Source organism: Gekko japonicus, unplaced genomic scaffold (genome assembly GCF_001447785.1).
Source record: "Gekko japonicus isolate JY-2015 unplaced genomic scaffold, Gekko_japonicus_V1.1 scaffold278, whole genome shotgun sequence".
NCBI lineage: Eukaryota > Metazoa > Chordata > Lepidosauria > Squamata > Gekkonidae > Gekko > Gekko japonicus.
The window spans coordinates 1,223,132-1,241,472 of record NW_015169783.1 but is presented as its reverse complement, the minus strand read 5'-3'; the positions used below and the strand labels follow the sequence as shown (position 1 = coordinate 1,241,472).

The 18,341-nt window shown below is 47.6% G+C and overlaps 2 protein-coding genes across 3 annotated transcripts; one reads left to right on the top strand and one right to left on the bottom strand.

Moving 5' to 3' along the window:
• Positions 1-2,067: 2,067 nt before the first annotated feature.
• RNASEH2C (ribonuclease H2 subunit C) lies at positions 2,068-5,547 on the top strand. The gene is made up of 4 exons (XM_015416877.1): positions 2,068-2,578; positions 3,755-3,864; positions 3,950-4,069; positions 5,064-5,547. The coding sequence occupies exons 1-4, from the start codon at positions 2,401-2,403 to the stop codon at positions 5,091-5,093; spliced, it is 438 nt and encodes a 145-aa protein (XP_015272363.1). The 5' UTR covers positions 2,068-2,400; the 3' UTR covers positions 5,094-5,547.
• Positions 5,548-5,733: 186 nt separating this feature from the next.
• On the bottom strand, positions 5,734-17,139 carry KAT5 (K(lysine) acetyltransferase 5). 2 transcript variants are annotated; one of them, XM_015416863.1, is made up of 14 exons: positions 16,969-17,139; positions 16,820-16,886; positions 15,298-15,366; positions 14,145-14,281; positions 13,642-13,821; positions 12,328-12,408; positions 11,627-11,701; positions 11,270-11,518; positions 9,734-9,823; positions 8,850-8,990; positions 8,182-8,275; positions 7,147-7,306; positions 6,916-6,997; positions 5,734-6,586 (listed from the first exon to the last, which is right to left on the bottom strand). In XM_015416863.1, exons 1-14 carry the CDS (start codon positions 16,978-16,980, stop codon positions 6,452-6,454), a joined length of 1,572 nt encoding a protein of 523 aa, XP_015272349.1. In that variant the 5' UTR covers positions 16,981-17,139; the 3' UTR covers positions 5,734-6,451. The 2 variants fall into 2 exon arrangements, with proteins under 2 accessions (XP_015272349.1, XP_015272347.1); XM_015416861.1 differs by having other exon boundaries at positions 11,270-11,701.
• Positions 17,140-18,341: the final 1,202 nt, after the last annotated feature.

The window sequence follows — 18,341 nt, the reverse complement described above, 5'->3', positions numbered from 1 at the left end:
CAAGGGCTTGATGGACCCCGGAGTCATGACAGGAACTGACTTGCCAGTCCTTCTCCATCCACGCCTTTCCATCGAAGAGGTCTGTGCAGTCTGAAGACTTGTACCCCTGTTGATGTAAGAGGGCCCAGTAGAATCCTGTGCATACTGATAGTGCATAGTATAGAGCTTCTGGTGAGGTTGTACGGAATGGCTAAGCCCATATTTTGGAGCTCAGTTGATGCACCAGGATTGTAATGTCTCACAGGGCCAGCAGCACTGGGCACTTCCCCCTTAAATAACAGGACACTGTACTGCAAGCAGAACTTGCAAGCAATCAGTGTGCTTTGGAACGTCATAACGCCTATAACAGCTCTCAGTGGATCTCATGCAGCACAATCCTCTGTGGGTTGAAGCCCTTTAAAGATGTCAGGGGAAGAGGGTCTCTAAGCATGTGCAGAAGGGGAAGAGAGCATTGCAGTGAGCGGTTCTGCAGATGCTGCAGGGCTGAGATGGTAAGCGGACTCTTGAATGAGTGAGAGAGGTCTGCTGTGCTAAGCAGAGTTACATCCTTTAAGACCACTGACCTGAACAGACGTCGAAAGGTGCGACTGTGTTTAAAATTGCACTATTAGCCTCTATAGCAGGGCTGGTTGGTTGGTTTGCCTCCCCCATGGCTGAAAGGCCTTGGGGTATTTGAGAGCCCCCAGAACGTATCTCGGTCCTCTGCCACTCTGCAAAATGCTAGTAGCCTTCATGGTCCTGTTAAGCTGCATTGGGAAATAACTGGTGATTGGAGCCTGAGGAGGTCAGGGTTGGGAAGGGGAGGGACTTCAATGGAGCATAATGCCAAAGAGTCCAGTCCACCTTCCAAAGCAGCCATTTTATCCAGGGGGACTGATCTCTACAGCCTGGAGATGTTGTAGTCCCAGATCTGCAGCCACCCCCTGGAGATTGGCGACACTACTAGGGCAGACTTCTGTGTGCCAGTACCCTGTGTTTGCATTCACGGCCCAGAATGGTTGCAACACACACCACATTATCAAGGCAGCTTTAGTTTCCTCCTTCCACTGTCTGTGGTGCTTCAGTGAACAAGCATGTGCTATAGCACCATGCACTGAACATTAATGGGAAGTAGCACTCAGCTGGAAGTTTTCTTTCTTTACCTTTCAATCTTCTCTATTAACAGCGGGCCAACAAGTTAAAATGATGACTGGCTGGTAGCCCTATTTTGGTCTACAGTTGATTTCCCCCTCTTCCTTGCTTTTAAAACAGATAGGCAAATTTGCTTTTTAGTGAAGCCCAAATTGTAGGGGAAGATTCAGTTGCTACTGTTGGGCATGCTCAGTACGAATGGCCCACACTCAGTTTTTCTGACTTCTACGGTATGTATGTCTCCATTGACCTCCATAAGAACATAAGAAGAGCCCTGCTGGGTCATACCTGTGGTCCATCTAGTCCAGCATTTCGTCTCACACAGCAACCAACCAGTTCCTCTGGAGGGCCAACAACAGGGCATAGAGATCCAGGCCCTCCCCTCGCTCTGGGATTCAGAAGTGCCTCTGAACATGGAGGTTCCCCTCAGTCGCCATGGCTAGCAGCCACTAATAGACCTATCCTCCATGTATCTATCTAATCCCCCTTTAAAGCTGTTTATTCCTGTGGTCATCACTACACCCTCTGGCAGCAAATTCCACATTTTAACCTCTCCATATGCTTTTAGGCCTGAGAAGTTTCACTGAAACTTTATTTCATTAGATTTAACCACCCTTCCCTGCTTACATGGGGGTCAGGGCGATTTACAGCAAAACAATTAAATACATTATAAAACCAATTAGAGCCATTAAAAATAAGTTTGTTTCTGCTTAAACCCCATCCATACATCCTAGACCTATGCATTTGCACTCAGAGGAAGCAAGATTCATCGGGATGATTTACTCCTCCTGAGTAAACATATTTAGTGTAGCGGCCCTAAATGAACAAGAGCTGGACCCCTATAGGCGCTTCGGTGAGAATAAATTCTCTTGGCTTCAGGGCAAATTTACTTGTAGGCCTGCTTAAACGGAAGTACGTCTAGTCTCAGGGCGGTGCGCACAGCGGCTCGTAGCTCAGGTTTACTCAGACGTCAGGCCGGCCGCCTTTCTTCCACGCACGGGCACGTAGAAGAACCGAAGCTCTGCCCCACTGCGCCCTTCCCCGGGAGTCAGTCAGCCCCACTGCACCGGGCGGGGGTGACTGCTGAGGAAAGACTCGCCGGACAGGGCGCGCTCGTTTGGGCACTCGGGTCCACCGCAATCGGTTTCGCTTCTTTGGAAGTCAGCGGCTCGCTCCGCCTCCCCGGGGGGACGGACTTGCTTCTTTTCCGGACGCCTGGGCAGGGCGGCGATAGGCGGTAGCGGCGCGGGAAAGCAAGGCTGGTTGCCGATGGCTGCGGGGGATCGCTCTCCGGTGCGGCTGGCGCTGGGCTCGCTGCAGGGCTCGGAGGCATCGCACGAGCGGCTGCATCTCCTGCCCTGCGTCGTCCAGCACGACGGCGGCGCTCCAGTCCAGCGCTACTTCGCGCCGGCCATTCGTGGCCCGCAGCAGCCGGAGCCGGGCGACGGTGGGCGAAGATTGCTAAAGGAGGCTGGGTGGCCGGGAGAGGGCGGGAGAGCGCAAGGCTGAAATGGGCGTGCTGCTGAGCTGCCTTCTCCCCTAGCGGCTTCTCTCTTTCCTCTGTATTTGATGTCTGCCCTCTTCTAGAAGCAGAACACATGTTCTTAAGAACATAAGAGGGGGGCAGTGCTGGGTCAGACCCGTGGTTTGTCTAGTCTAGCAACTTGTTTCCAGCAGTGGCCAGATAGCTTTCACTTGCTGACTGCACAGCAGCATCTGACAGGCAGAAGCGTTCTGCCTCTGTATCCAAAGGTCCCATTCAGCTATCTTTGGGCATTAGCTTGACCCCCTTTGAAATCCTTCTAAGGCAATGGTCATTGCTAAATCTTGTGGCAGTGAGTTCCACAAACCAACCATTGTTTGAAGTAGTTCTTCCTTTTGCTTGTCTTGAATCTGTGCCATAGTATTATTCTAGTATTGTTTCTTCCCAAGTGTTACTTTCCAACCAGTCTCTCCTTCCAACAAATTCCTTTTTTTTGTGCTTCTTTTAATGCTTCACCTGCCTGCTATAGATTTGCAAAAAGATCTACTTGTATCAGCATTTTTTTTCACCAATTTGAGCAGGTCTGCTATAACAAGACCTCAGAGTCCCTGATTACTCCAGGGCTCTTTCCTGCCTTGCATTTAACTCCTTTCAGTTACTTGGCTTTAACCTTTTTGGTTGCATAGATGCCTTGGATGGAAAAGGGATCCTGAAATACTGCAGATGTGCTAAGGCAAACCAAAGGTTGTGACTAATTTTTACTGAGGTGGGTAGCCGTGTTGATCTGAAGCAGCAGAACCAAGTTTGAGTCCAGTGGCACCTTTAAGACTAACAAAGTTTATTCTGGGTATAAACTTTCGTGTGCACGCACACTTCTTCAGATAACATCCTTATAGCTTATAGCTAGAATAAAACCTTATATCTAGAATAAAACTTGGTCTTAAAGGTGCCACTGGACTCAAACTTTGTTTTTTTAATTGATGGCTTTATTGGGTAACTTGGTAGATGCCTCATGAGTCAATTTGACTAAGAGCACAGCATATACATTTTAAAAACAAGACAAGTGAACAATGAACATTAAAGGAGTGGCCTTTTTTCAGTACAGCAGGTCCTGTAATTTTTGGTGTCTTTTCCCTGCAGAGTCAACTGTGTCTTTCCGTGGCCGGATGCTAAAGGGGAAACAAGTCCTTGTTCCCAAGGGTTACTTGGGACTGGTACTAGAGGAAGTGGCTCCTTACTTGTCATCAGAGGTAAGGGGGGGGGGGAGAGACTTGCTCTGAACTGGTGCATGGAGGGGTGTTGCTTATCCTGGCTGAGTGCTCTTTTTCTTCTCAGGAGCGGAATGTGCAGGTGAAGTCTGCCTTTGAGTCAGTGTCTGTGTGGAACCTGGAACGGGCACCAAATGAGAGTGATGAGATCCTCATGGCCTTCAGCTGGCCAAAGATTGCAGAGAGTGTAAGTATTTTCTCTCTTTTGGTGGTGCAAAGTGTCATCAAGTCCCAGCCAACTTATTGGCAACCCCTCGTGGGGTTTTCAAGGCAAGAGAGGTTCAGAGGTGGTTTTGCCATTGCCTGCCTCTGCATAGCCATCCTGGACTTCCGGGCGGTCTCCCATCCAAGTACTAACCGTGGCCAACCCTGCTCAGTGTCCCAGATCTGATGAGCTGATGCTAGCCTGGACCATCCAGACCTATTTGTTTTACCCCCTGCCCAGTTGTCCTCCAGCCAACATCTTCAAGGAACAGCAACATGCCCAAAGACTGCTGAGCCTTGTACCTGAGTGAAGATTTGAACCCCGCTCTCCCTGGCCCAAGTCCAACACTCAAGGCACCACATCTACAGGCAGTCTGCTCTTTTGGCCCATTACATATATATTTCTCTGCTCTGTTCAGGCATTCCTTTTTTGCCATTACACATTTAGATTCCCTACTAGATATCCTCCTCCCCTTCAGAAAAAAAACCAACTTAAAAAGGGTGTGGGTTTGTCTGAAATTCTGCCCAGAAGGCTGGGGCTTATTTTGTGCCTAGCAAGTACAATGCCCACATTGTAGGAGGATGCTTGGAACTTCCCAATATTTTGTGATTGGCCCCATCTCCCACAATAGCTATTTTATGGCAGCACCCTCTGTGTTCTAATTCTAAAAGTGCCACAGGTGCAATGTAATTGGGGACACCTGTGCTCAGCTTTTCAATTTTTAGCCCGGATGCCTCCTCTCTGGTAAGTCTGGGCATACAGCAGGGGTCACTGGGGCGTGGTGGGGAGGTAGTTGTGAATTTCCTGTGTTGTCCAGGAGGTTGGGCTGACTCTGGAGGTCCCTTCCAGCTCGGTGTTTCTAAGTTAACTAGAGATTTTATTGAGGACTAGCAGCTTGAATTTCATATGGAAGGGCTGTTTCTGCATACAAGGGATAGGAATGTGGCTGTAAAGTGTGGTCGATGTATCCTTCTAGATCCATGCCCCTGTGGCGGATGAAGAATAAGGTGGACAACTTGCTACACATATAGTGCTGTGGAAGATGCACAGGATTTTGGGTTGTTCAGATTGCTGGGGACGGAGGAGCCCAGCAGAAATTGGATGAGACAGCTGCTCAACGCTCATCAGTCTGACTTTTCCCCCTGGATGGACTGTTATGCAGAATTTGGCTTTCTTATTGGCCTCTGATAGTTTTAAAGCTTTCCTTTTTGGGGGGGGGGGGTTGGATTCTGAATACACACAACATCAGGCTGATGCCTTTGGGAGCAGAAGGGATTCTGACTAAACTGACAAATCTGTCTGTACGACAGCTGTTACAGTTGCTGCCTGTTCACAGAAATACATTTCTCGAAGACAGCTATGACAGACTCGTTATAAGCCACTTTAGCTTAATCTGTGGTGTACACTGAGCTGTCTCTGGTTATGGTCTGAAATGCTTACATGAACATATTTTGTATTAAATGTGCTACAATATGTGTTTGATGTTCTCCTTTCATTGTATTCCCGTTCCTTAGGCCTGTACCTTGTAAAACCTTAACCATAGCTATGGTTTTATAAGACACATGATTATAATCACATAAGAACCAACCATACACAGGTGAGAATGTACACAGTCTTTAAAACACTTCATTAATTTATTTTGCGTACAGGAGCTGGATGGGGTCCCCCTCTGAACTCTCCCACCTCTGCTTCACAGAAGTTTTGGGCTGACGTGACGGAGGAACCCTTTTCCTCAGCCAAGAGGTGCTCCATTGCTGTAGATGCTCCTTCTTTAGAGCAGTGGAAGGCGGAGGCTTTTCCCCAAAAACTTACTCGCAGAGCTGTGCTACAACAAGGTCTCAGCAGGCTGCTTCTGCCTTCGAGGCTCACGGAGCAAGAGCAGCCCTCGCTGTTCACCTTCAGGTCCTGTGCCAAAGCAGAACAGTTTTTTTACCTGGGAGCTGCAGCGTAGTTCTGTCTGGAAAAATGGTGGCAGCGGCAGCAGCTCCACTGCAGTGCATTATAGGAAAGTAGCCTGTTAAGAATCTTTTTTTTCTCCTGAAGCAGGATTCAAAGTTCAGTCACTGGCACTTCGCAAGAAAATCGCCGTTCCATCAAGTAACAGCATAGGAAGAGTGGAAGGGTGGAGGGAGGGAGGATACACTGTTCTGTGCTTTCAGAATTTCTGTACAAAACTGAGCTATACAATCATATACAAACGGGCAGGCAAGAGCAGCTGGGTCTGGTCAGCACTGCCTGTGGTTCAGGGCTGGCAGAAAAATGTCTCTGAAGGAGTGCTTGAGCATTCTGCCCTGGCCCTTATTGTCCCGGCACGGGAGGATCTGCCAAAAGTCACTCTTCACTTTGAGTGGTCAGACTCCACTCTCACCACTTTCCCCTCTTGCTCCAGTCTTTGGGGGTGAAGTGCAGACACTTGGAGTCGATCCGCAGGATCCGCTTCAACATGGCACGCTCGTGTCCATCCACTATGTCCTCTGAAAGTGTTAGGATATACTGGCCCTAAAAGGGAGACCACCATACACACACACACACACACAAAAGGATAAGAACTAGGCTTCCGCTCTGCGGAGAACATTAGAAGACCCCCTCCCCCAAGCAGGAGTCCAAAACAGGCACACGGAGAGGACTTTGTAGCCCTGCTGGTGGACCTCCCACCTGGGTTTTGGCCACTGTGTGACACAGTGTTGGACTGGATGGGCCATTGGCCTGATCCAACATTGGCTTCTCTTATGTTCTTAATGACAAAGCCACAGCAATTGTTTTGATAGGGCTCAGGCCCCATCTCTATATGGAGGGTTTTGCATAATGGTCAATCTAGCGGCCAGTACCTTGTAGTAGTTGATAAGGTTGAGGTACTGTAATGTAGAAATTACATCTTCCTTCTTGATGCTTGTGATTTCACTGATTTCACTAGAAAGGAGATGAAGAACACTGATAAGCCAGTGTTACCATCCCAGGATGCACTGGGATGAAGAATGGGGCATGTTGGCCATTTCCCAGTAACTCTTCAAGCCCTAGACCACTACAGCCCCTCCAATACTCTCCTTTTGGGCACTCACTTGATAGTGATCTGTGGACGCTCCCCAGTCTCTGATTTGAGATTCATGAGGATTTCGAGAATGGTCTGGGACCAGTAGCTCCGGTAAGACAAGAGCCCCAAGTCTGACAAGGGCTTTTCTGGTGTTCCCGTCTTCCCTTCCACCTTGGATAACTCATAGCCTTGGTAGGGAGAGAGGAGAGCAATTCCATTTAAACGTGTTTACTATGAAATTCAGTAAAAAGACATTGATTGTATATAAGGGGGGGGGTCTGTTTGTAAGTCTCAAGACTTGACTAAAATAATGGTGAGGAAGCACTCTAACATCCAGCTTGATAGAAATTAGTAGCAGCCAGTGGTCATAAAAATGAAAATACATCATGGAGAGACAGTTTGTGGAAGAAGTGGGGAAAACTGTCTGGGAAAATAACTGGGAGTCAGCACCTTGGGAGAACTGCTGAAGACTTTATGAAACTGAAGAGGCTTATTCTATAGACTAGATGCAGTCTAAAATAAGGCTTTTCATAGTAATCAGGTGTTCCCTATAAAGAGGATAACACCAATACTTGGAGCAAGCAGGGTTTTTGCTCTGTTCAGTTGCACATCAGCAGCCACTGTCCCCCATCAAGGGTCTATGTCTAACCGGTCTGCTATTTTACATATCACCACAACACTGCTCACAGCAATATATGAAACAAATCCTTTTGTATAAGCTAATGCTAAATCTAAATGCTAAAAGCCAACCTAAGCAGGAGAGGAACAAAAAAAAAAAGAAAAAGCAACAGATCTGAAAAGATGATCAGGACTGGGCTTCAGCGGATCCCCAAGACGAAGGTGTTGTGGGGCAGTCTCGAGTGTGCTCTGTGTGCTTGATGCTTTGAACCTGGTTCACAGAGGGCATTTCTCAGCAGCACGATGGGAGGAAATGGCCACTTTTACCCTCTTAGGGATGTCAGATCCAGTTATGGGCTAACACAGAAAAATTACCAATGCACTGGGGGAAGGGGGTGTAACAAGTGCTTACCATACAACCTGGTAAAGGAAAGCTTCAACTTACTGAATTCAATCAGCAATTTGCCGTAGCCTCGTCTCTGGTAGGGGGGCAAAGTCAGGATACAGGCAACATTGTAGTCCTCTGTGGATTCCTTTTCCTACATAGTGGTGAAGAAGCAGTTTTGCTAAAAAAAATTCCTGACTGAGTTGTTCCATACCCTCCCCCAGGATACCTGGTCATTCCCCCATCGGTTACAAACAACCTATCTCTCCTTGTCCGACAGCAGCAGCTCAGGTTTGATTATGGCTAGGGAAGAGTCCATACAAGGCATCTGAACACTCAAATCTGATGCAGAATTTACCAAAGCCAGGCCTCCAGCTTTACAAGTTTGTAGCTGCATCAGCTACAAGAAAGGACTTGAGGAAAAAACGGCACTGTCTGGTGAAACATCTGCAAAGCCAGATATGAACTAAGCTAGGCAGAAGGGGATCTAGTGTGCTGAGTCATGATCCATGAGTAATGAACCTTTCTGCAACAGCCTCCCCCCCATATACTTCCTGCCTTCTTCCCCGCCACATCCCTTGTTTTGTTTGCATTCTTAATGCTACGTCTAGACTTTTATTCCTGCTTCTCCCCTGCAGAGAAGGAACTGGGAAGTTGGGAAGAACTACAGTTCCTAAAATCACATAGGAGCAGGCTCCCATTGTTCCAACGATCCCTTTGAATGTTACCTTGGAGAAGTAGCCAACGATGTGGAAGCCCTTGCTGTCATACTCTGTCATGACGTAAAAGAGAAAAGGGTCTGTGTCATAGTAGAGGGTCTTGTGGTCCAGGAAGCATTTTGCAAGCAGACAGAGATTCTGAGAATAGCTCTGCAAGAAGACAGAAAGGGGAAGAGCCATGAAAAAAAAGTGACCATCCGTGTGGAAGGTACACTCAGGATCCATTACCGGTGGCAACAAACTGGGCTGAAGAAATCCTAGGCCATTTCAAATTCAAGACTAAACGTTTTCTCAGTTTTCTACAATGCACAGTGCTTAGGAATCCAAGGCAGGCTCATAGGGATCCATGTATTTTCCCCCAGTTCTGAAGAATGACTTTCTCAATATACAGCAAGTAAAATAATTAATTATCGTATGGCATTGTGTGTAGAATAGCCAGGAGATCCTATGACTGTCTGGTAGCCAGAAGTTCTAGCTCTTTTAGCATTATGCACTACCAGGTGGTGAGCTAGACCTGTTTTTAAGGCAAGAGATGTTTCAGAGGTGGTTTGCCATTGCCTGTCTCTGCACTGCAGCCCTGGTATTCCTTGGAGGTTGCCCTTCCAAATACTAACCAAGGCTGGTCAGGGCATACACCAAGTAGAAATTCCACAAAACGGGGTGGGGGTGGAATCCTCTATGGATCAGAAGTTTGAATGCCAGTTGGCTTGAAAGTAGAACAAGCTCCATGTGGACAGGGAGCTAAGAGTGTGGGAAGGGAATGGGTGATAACCAGCCTCATATTTGCCACCAGCCACCATCAAGTCATTTCCCCTCCATCTCATATGGAATCAGGTTTTTGGAATCTGAAGATCCCCACCTCTCAGTTCCACCCCTGCCCATTCCATGCTTACTTTGTTCTTCCGCCCATCGATCTCAAAGAAGGAGATGGTCCCCTTGCGGTAGATTTCGTTCCCGGGCGGATGCCGCAGGTCACATTTTGTCTGCAAACAAAAGAATTGCAAGCTGAGTTGTCCTGAAAGAGATCTCTGGCCATGTGATCTTTCAAAACTGGCAGCTTATTTCTTGGCCCAACTAGGAGGGGTAACTTGCCATATTAGAGGGCAACACAGACCTTTCCTGCCGGTTCAACTGGCTGCAGAGACTCCCCCTGGCACATCACTTTCTTCACTTGCTTTTTGTGATGTGCCTAGTCTCTGACTGCAACAAACTGTAACCTAGATGGGCTTTCTGGCTCCTTGTGATTGTAAGAAGCAGCTTGGGGGTGGGGGGGAATTCTCTTAACACGCAAAAGAAATACATCAAAGAACAAAGAGGTGAAAGCTGCAGACTGTGAACACAGCCACCCAAAGAGCCCATGGGACATCTGGGATTCCAAATCCAAGGTTAATTAATATGATCATCTGCCTCGTACTGCAGTCTGAAAGGGGACTGCAATCCTCTCCCTGTTTACTAGATCAGGTAGTGCAACGAGGCAGCTTTAAGTAGACTCAGGAATAGCCGAGCACCTGAGTATCACAGAACTCAGACAGAAAATGGCCATGTTTCCCACAACAGATACTCTTCTGGGTGTTCAAACTTAGGAGGAAACAAGTTCAAGCAGAGATCCACCACCTGTCCTTACTTTTTAATGCCCCCCCCCCCAAAGGCATCCCTTCCAGCTGCCTGGAAATCCTTCTCAATGGGATCAGATAAAACGATGTATTCACCAATCCAAGTATACCTGTTTTAGAACGCCACTTGTTATTTTTACTGGTCCTTCTTTAACTATTTTATTTATGTTCTTTACAACGTGCTACCATAATCATAAATAAATAGTGTTTAAAAACAAGAGGTGATGTCGCAAGTCTTTTTGCTTGTTACTGGAAAATCTCTTTGGTGGCCAATACAGAGGAGAGGGAGTGGTGACATCACACTGAGGGGGGGTGCCCACGGCCTCCGAGCAATGCTGGGAGTATCTGTCCCCCCCCTCCCCCGGGCCCAGCTAAAGCACAGGCCATCCAGAATTGGTGTTGTTATTCCAGGATAACTGTTCACATGAACAATGTCTTGGAGGAAATATTGAGAAATGTTGGCAGGGGGAGGAGTCATGACAGTTTAGTTGGTTACCATTTGCAATCAATGCTCCCTCTAAGCTGTGGAGTCTAGTGGGCAAAAAAATCTACTTTGTGAGCTACTGGCATTAAAGTTGTGAGTGAGCAATTTGGCTTCTGCATCACTTAAGTTTGCTCTGGAGCCCCATCCTTCCTGAGCCAAGACAAAAATGTGTGAGCCGGAGGCTAAAAAAACTGTGAGCTAACTGACACTAACTCAGCTTAGAAGGACACACTGTTTGCAATGCAGACGTGCCCCTAGCAAGAAAGAAATGTTCCATACATTCCTCCCACCCCATGTACAGCCCATCGGAGGACGGTGGAAGCTGTACGTACCAGGTGCCTTTGGAGACATTTGAGACTCTTGACATACTTCAGGCAGAACTCGCACAGGTAGAGGACAGGCAGGGTGGTGAGTTCCTGTGGGTATGGTGAGAAGTACCAAGGCTTCAACCGGTGTCGGCCAAGCTCAATGCACTCAATGTTTTTCATGCGCGTGATGATGTCATCATGACTGCGATCCGATACCAAGCTGCCTGTCATGCGTGGGGCGGAGGGGATGCCGTCCGAGCTGTCCTGCGAGTCCTGCTCACAAGTGGGGAGATATTTTTCACAACCGAAAAAGAGCTGCTTTCTTCCAGCCCGGGACACCTGGCAGAGCAGGTGGGCAGAGTCGGAAGCCCCGGCACTCACCTCGTCCGTGCCGAGGCAATTGGACTTCCTCTTCCTGCCTGGCTGGGCTGGCACTGCTCGGCGGGCAGAACCATTCTGGGAAACAGAGGGCCAAGGAAGGCATCAGAGGCAGAAAAACCACTTCAGAGGAGGTCTCAGCTGGAAGCTCTCCCACTGCCTTTCCCCTGCTCATCCAGAAGTCACGTCAGAAGGGATCTCTAAGAGCACATGGTGCTTTCTGTGTGCCAAGGAAGACTGCCCCCTCCGTCCAGCAGCCTCGTATCCATGTCCAGATGCACTGCAAATGCTGGAGCAGGCCAGCCCTAGAAAGGTGCTAAGTGAACAACTAGCTCCAGATGGCTCACCAAACAAGTGAAGTTGCCAGATACAGAAGAAAGCAACCCCCCACACTCTAGGGCCCTAATTAATCTGACCTGAGAAGCTCTCTTCTGCCCCCAAATATGGTATCGGGAAGACCCTGAGCATGAGCAAAACCCATGTCAAGAAATGGGCTTACCGTTACTATCCATGGCGCCCCCGCCCACACCATCATGGTCCCCCACAAAAGGATTTTGCCATTACTTGCTTTTACAAATGTGACCCAGTTCCAATCTCTGTTGCCCCTTGCTCTTGCCAGGCCCTTGCTCACAGACGCAATTCCTAACCCAGGCCCAAACATGCAGCCAAACGCTAGCTTCTATGGAGCATGTGTGGCAGCTTACCTGGGGAAACACGGATGCCTGCGTAGTCTCTGTTGGAGCAGGGATAGGCGTTGCTGGAGAAACCACCTCCACCTTCCGTTTCTGGAAGAGACCAAAGTAAAACCGGTTCTTTGGCACTGCCCCTCCCCCTCCCCAATGTCCCCTCCTCCCTCATCTCTTCCCGCCCTCATCCCAACTGCAATATATCCAAGAGGTCAAGGCAATGACAACTAGGGGCAAGACATGGTTGCTGCTGGGGTTGGCCATGCAGAGATTCCCCCCCCACAACTACCACTGGAGTGAGGGGGGACTGGCAACAAGCCGTGTCATACAAGGGGACAGGTTTATGTAGGGATCTCACTAGCCTCTCCTCTTGGAAACTGAGGCCCCATCTATATAGCAACCTCTTGCTAAGCACCTTGAAAAGGAACTGGAGCTGCATTTTTGTCCTACTCCTGTATCTAACAGATTTTTTTGCAACAGTCGGTGTCTTTAGCTTTGTAGGTGGCTTTTTCTCCTCTGATATTGGGGGCTGTTTAAACAAGGATACAGTGACTCTTCACAATGCAGGGCCAGAGAATATTTATTCAGGTTCATGTAGGAATAGCTGGAGTCCAGAGAAAGACCAGGGCTGTTCACCCCCCAACCCTATGCTGCCTGAAGACAAGATCCCTCCCCTTTGGGCAAAAACTGCTGGCCAACTCACTGCAAAAATCTGTGGCATATCTACACTACAAATGCTGATCAGTTTCTAACTTGCTTAATGGTCACGGCTCTTAGTCAAGGAATCTTGACGGCTGCAACTCTGTAAAAAGAATTCCAATGAGGAATTCTTTGCACAACAGAAAATCACAGTGCCAAAGGATTCCTTGTGGGAAACCATGGCAGTTACACTGATTTCAAACAGGGTGAAATATGTAAGCCATTCAATAAAATGCAGCAAAACAACAATAATCTAAGCTGCTCAACGGTCGGTTACAGACTTTGTATCTCAGGTTGCATCCATAGCACAGTTTGAGCAATATGTTAATAAGCCATGTGGTGCTTTAAATAAGAGCACGTGTGGAAATGTGTACGGTGCATGCCACACGAGGTTTAGTGGGTTCTGAATTTTTTGTTCTACGGGGCAAGCCCTGCACAGCTATGGTTTGACATGGGAGGAAATAGAATGCCCTCAAGGTGAAGGCTATGATGCCCCTGGGCTTTCCCTGGAGGCCTCCCTTGCCAGCCCAGACCTAGCCCAACCCCGCCCAGCTGGTGCGGCCTGTTGAGAACGTGCCGGGTAGACAAAGACACAAAAAGAGCGAGCCGGGGCGGCCGAGCGCCGGTTCGTACCGTTGAACGATGGTTTGGTTGGACGCAGGAGCTGGAGGAGAGGGGTTGGTCGGGCGAGCCGGGGACGGCCTCCCTCTCTTTAGGTAGGTTAAAACGGAGGGTTATCTGCACCGGGATGGGCAGGGTTTTACCGCTGGATGGAGTTGCGGCTGGTTGTAGAGACAGATCCAAGGTCTTCCTCTGAGTAGGGAGGAAGATGGGTGTTATCAATACATGGGGAAGAGGCAGTGCTGCCACTCTGGGGGGACTATGCGGGGGTCACCATCCCCACATGCTGCAGGCGAGGCAGCAAGAGAGAGCACATGGGCCAAGACCAGAAGAAAACCACCAATGCTTCTGAAGGCCCCATTCTTATGGCATGGAAGTCTCTGTCTTTGGTCCAAAAATGGCCAAGGAGCTAGGGGTAGGGATGAGCACTCTCTCCCCCAAGTCTATATCAACAGCCCACCCACCCATCCTTTCAAGGCATCCCTCCCTCCCCCTGAGCCCGCAGCCCATCATACCACATCACGTTCTGGAGAGCTGGGTCTGGATCCTGGCAGCCCATTCTTGGTGGGGGTCTTGGCCTCTTTTTTTGGGAACTGGATCTTCTTCAGGTCCAGCCGATCATGGGTCACCCATTCATCCAGACGTTTGTTAACTGTAGAGTTAAGACAACGTATATCTTTTTCCTGGTTTTACAAAAGCATGTGATAACAAGTCAGAAAATCTTCCAGGGCCCTGTTTGTTAACAGACAATTTGCAATGAGTCCACCAAGTCTTTCCAACTGCCCTACTGAACCTCTCCCTCCCCACCCCATTTAACCTGTTCACAATGGTTGCTATTTATCTGTTACTGATCACTGTATTTCTTTATACACACACATGAAAACATGGCACCAAGAGTCCACAATTTTTCTTGGGCTTCGCAGCCAAGAAAAAATGTGCTGTTACCAGGACTGTACCCATCCCTGGTTTTGTGCTTCAGAAATCTTCTGAGTAGTCAAACATGCAGTACAAAGTCAGGGCCAGTCTCAACTATCCCCAGGAAATGGGCTGCAGCTTGTCTGTATTTTGCTAGACACAGAGACAGTTTGGGGGTGCTTGGATAGCCTCCGAAGTACATTGCAACAATGCCAAGCATTTGCTCCCATCCTCAGCATGGAGCATTAAGGTCACGAGAACAGCTAGAGCTCATCATGCTCAGAGATGAGAGGGATGCTTGCCATCGTGAGCAGATTTGCAGTCTCTTAACTAGGATGCCAGTTACCACCGTAAGCCGCAGAGCCTCTGGTGATCTGGCTGGACCATTTCATCATACAGCTCCTCTCCTACTCTCAATCACACAACACTGACCATATTAACACTGCCATGCCAAGCAGAGTTATGTCCTCCGAAGCCCACTAACTTCAATGGTTTCAGAAAGATGTAACTCCTCATTATGACACTATAAATCTTCACTTTCACAGCTTATTCTAGAACAGCCTTCTAATATAATAATAATAATAATAATAATAATAATAATAATTTCAATTTATTAATCACTTTCCTCAGTGGGCTCAAAGCGATGTACAGTTACACATTAGACAGGGGACTAACAATGTTCAAAGGGGATAGGGAGGACAACATATATTCATTTTTAATTCATTCTACAACCTATCCCAGTTGCCTACTCACAATCAATGTAGTGAACGTAGAACAATTTCCGACCACTGATGTCCTTGACACTTAGGATTTCAGCCAGTGCTGTAGAAGGGAGAAAAACAAAGTTATGTTAGGGGAAGCTGAAAGAGGAGTCAATATGGACAGAAGGAAGGCAAGGCTCTTGCTTACAAAAAGCAGAAAAAGGCTCTTACAGGCTCTTATCATTCTACTGATAATCCCAGAATGGAAAGGGCTCTGAAAGCAACTCTTATTGTGGTTGCCATAGTGAATCATGCATAATGGTGTGCTCAGATGCTTTTTCGAGACAGGTTCAAAGCCCTACTCAGCCATGTGGCAAAGTGTGCGAGCTGCTCTAAAATGGGAATATTAAGACCAGCTTGCTTGCTTGCGGTGGCAGAGGATTTTACTGTCTCCCTCTACTTTATCTTGTTGGACTAGAAAGGATGTTACAATGCTGTAAATAGGCCCCAGCTCTGATTTGTATTGTCAATGGTCCTCCTCCCAGAAGCATCACAGTAGCAGCTTTGGAACTCAGCTCCAACACACTGTGACTCACATTTCTGTCTTGCCCCAACATAGACCTATCTCAAGAAGCCTACGGACTCCCCTTCCCCAGCATCTTAGCCAAAATAAGTGAGATATAAATATTTAAACCAATACACTAAAAAACAAGAGCCACTGCTTTAGAAACAGTGCAGAACAATGGAAATAAAATTAAGGTGTGAGGACACCTTTCCAATGATGAAGAACTAAGACGTCTGCGGCTCTCTGGTTTAGAAAAAAAACAATGGGAAGAGGTATGATAGAGATTTCTGAAATTATGCACAGTGCCCAGAAAGTGGACAAAATTTTTCTACTCTCTCATAATACTAGAACCCTGGGCATGAAGTGAAGTTGATAGGCAATAGATTCAGGGCAGACCAAAGGAAGAACTTTTCCTCTCAATTAAAATAGCTGAATTCATTCACAGTATATAGAAGTAATAGCCACAACCATGAATGGCTTTAATGGGGGATTTCACAGACTCATGGAGAACAGTTTCAATAGCTGTGAGAACCAATGAGAATCTCCACACTAAGACAGTAAACCTCTTAAGACCAGCACTACAAGGAAACAAGAGAAATGCTTTGGCAACTAGTCAGGTGCTCTGTGAAACAGGATGATGGGCTAGATGGACCACTGGTCTTATCCAGCTTGACACCTCTTATGCCTTGGTAGAACGGTGGCTAAAGCAACGGGGCTGGGTCCAATAGATCCCCGATTCAAATTTTAACTTCTGCAGCAAATTGACTCGTGAGGGCGCCTTATCCAAGCCTCTCCCTATTTCCTTGCATCTCATCTGTAATGGGGAAATGATAATACTCGTCTAGTTTACCGGACTGTTGCAAAGGCCACTGAGATAACGCGGGGGGTGGCGCGGATCGAACACTAAAAGTACCCAAATATAAAGGCAATCTGGCGAGAGCCACAACAGCTCCTCCCCTCCCCGTCTGTCCCCGCCCATTCTTCGGGTTTGGCCCCACCCCTTACTCACGCCACTCGTCCTCATTGTCTTGGTTACGGCGCAGCACAGGGAGACGGCAGCCTTCGGTTACCTCCTCCTGCAGAGAAGACAAAGGAAAGATGGTGGGTCATGCTCCGACGGGCCCCCTACACCCATCCCTTTCGTGGCTCCCCACTCACCACCTCCGCCATCTTGGACCCTCGCCGTTGGCCCCGGCCTTCTCTTCCGGCGTCTACATGAATCTCTTCCAAGACAACGAGAGCCACTTCCTGTGTCAGCCGAAGAGGAAAATCAGACTATAAAAAAAAAAAGGAAGCGCCCTCTCGACGGTGAAAGCCGAACATCTGTCACGTGACAGCGAAAAAACCGACGTAACTGTCACACGGCGTCCGCGCTCCTTGTCACGTGATACGCCTCATTTAAATAACCCGGATGTTGGCCCTTTTTGTTGCGCTTTATTTACACGTGTTATCTATTTATGATTGGATACTACCCTATTCAAATACAGATCAGCTCCCTTGTACCTGCTGAGTTTTCAGCTGCCAAAGATATCCCAAAAGGAAGGCGAGAAAGCAAATCTCAGATTACACAGAGTCACTGTTTCCTTTCTTCAACTCTGCTCAGGACTGATGCTGGTCTGAAACCTCAGTTCTTTTCCACTCACACCTTTGAAACGATGAGAACCTCATAGGCAATAACTGATACTCTGCGCATGCACAGAGCCTCATCTTCATTATTCTGCCTGCAGCACACTGAGCAATCTAAAGAGAGCTAGTGTGGTGTTGTGGCTAGAGTGTCAGACTAGAGTGTCTAGAGTGTGGCTAGAGTGTCTTGGAATTATAGCACACTGTTATTATTAATGTTATGTTATTGGTTGTGATTGTGATTTTATTGAATTTTATGTATGGCTTAGGCCTCTGTAAGCCGCCCTGAGCCCGTTCGCGGGGTAGGGCGGGGTAGAAATACCCGAATAAATAAATAAATAAATAAATAAAGACTAGAATCTCAAAGACCCAGGTTTGAATTCCTACTCTGCCATGAAAACTTGCTGGGTGACCTTGAGTCAATCACATTTTCAGCTGCACTAGCCTACCTCACAGGGTTGCTGTGGGAATTAAATAAGAGAAAGGAGAACTAGGGAAGAAAGTTGGGATATAAATGAAGGACATAAAAGAAATGAAATTCAATTTTATTGCCAACTAAAGTTACATTAGTAACTTAAATATATAGGATGTAGAAAATGTTTGTAATTAATTTCTTAAAGTCCCCCCATAACTTATTAGATGTCTTGTCCTACTAATTGCATTGACTTGCATTGAGTCTCTATGAGAAAGGCAAATAAATTTTAATCAAATACTCAATATACAGTGCGATTCAGAATGCACCTTATGTATAACTAATCCTCACAACAACAAACCAAGGAAGGAAACTCAGTATTACTGTGGTTTGCAGGGTGAAGTGGAAAGAATGGCCCCTGGCCACTAGCAGCGGATTGGGGTGTAGGGCTGCCAGATCCAGGTTGGAAAACTGGCAATTTGTGGATAGTCTGCGC

Coding starts and splice junctions, on each gene's coding strand:
- RNASEH2C (XM_015416877.1), top strand. CDS start 2,401: ATGGCTGCGGGGGATCGCTCTCCGGTGCGGCTGGCGCTGGGCTCGCTG. Junction 2,579..3,754: donor GCAGCCGGAGCCGGGCGACG/GTGGGCGAAGAT, acceptor TTTTCCCTGCAG/AGTCAACTGTGTCTTTCCGT. Junction 3,865..3,949: donor CTCCTTACTTGTCATCAGAG/GTAAGGGGGGGG, acceptor TTTTCTTCTCAG/GAGCGGAATGTGCAGGTGAA.
- KAT5 (XM_015416861.1), bottom strand. Junction 9,824..11,269: donor AATGTCTCCAAAGGCACCTG/GTACGTACAGCT, acceptor TTTTGTTTGCAG/ACAAAATGTGACCTGCGGCA. Junction 7,307..8,181: donor CAAATTGCTGATTGAATTCA/GTAAGTTGAAGC, acceptor CTCCCTACCAAG/GCTATGAGTTATCCAAGGTG.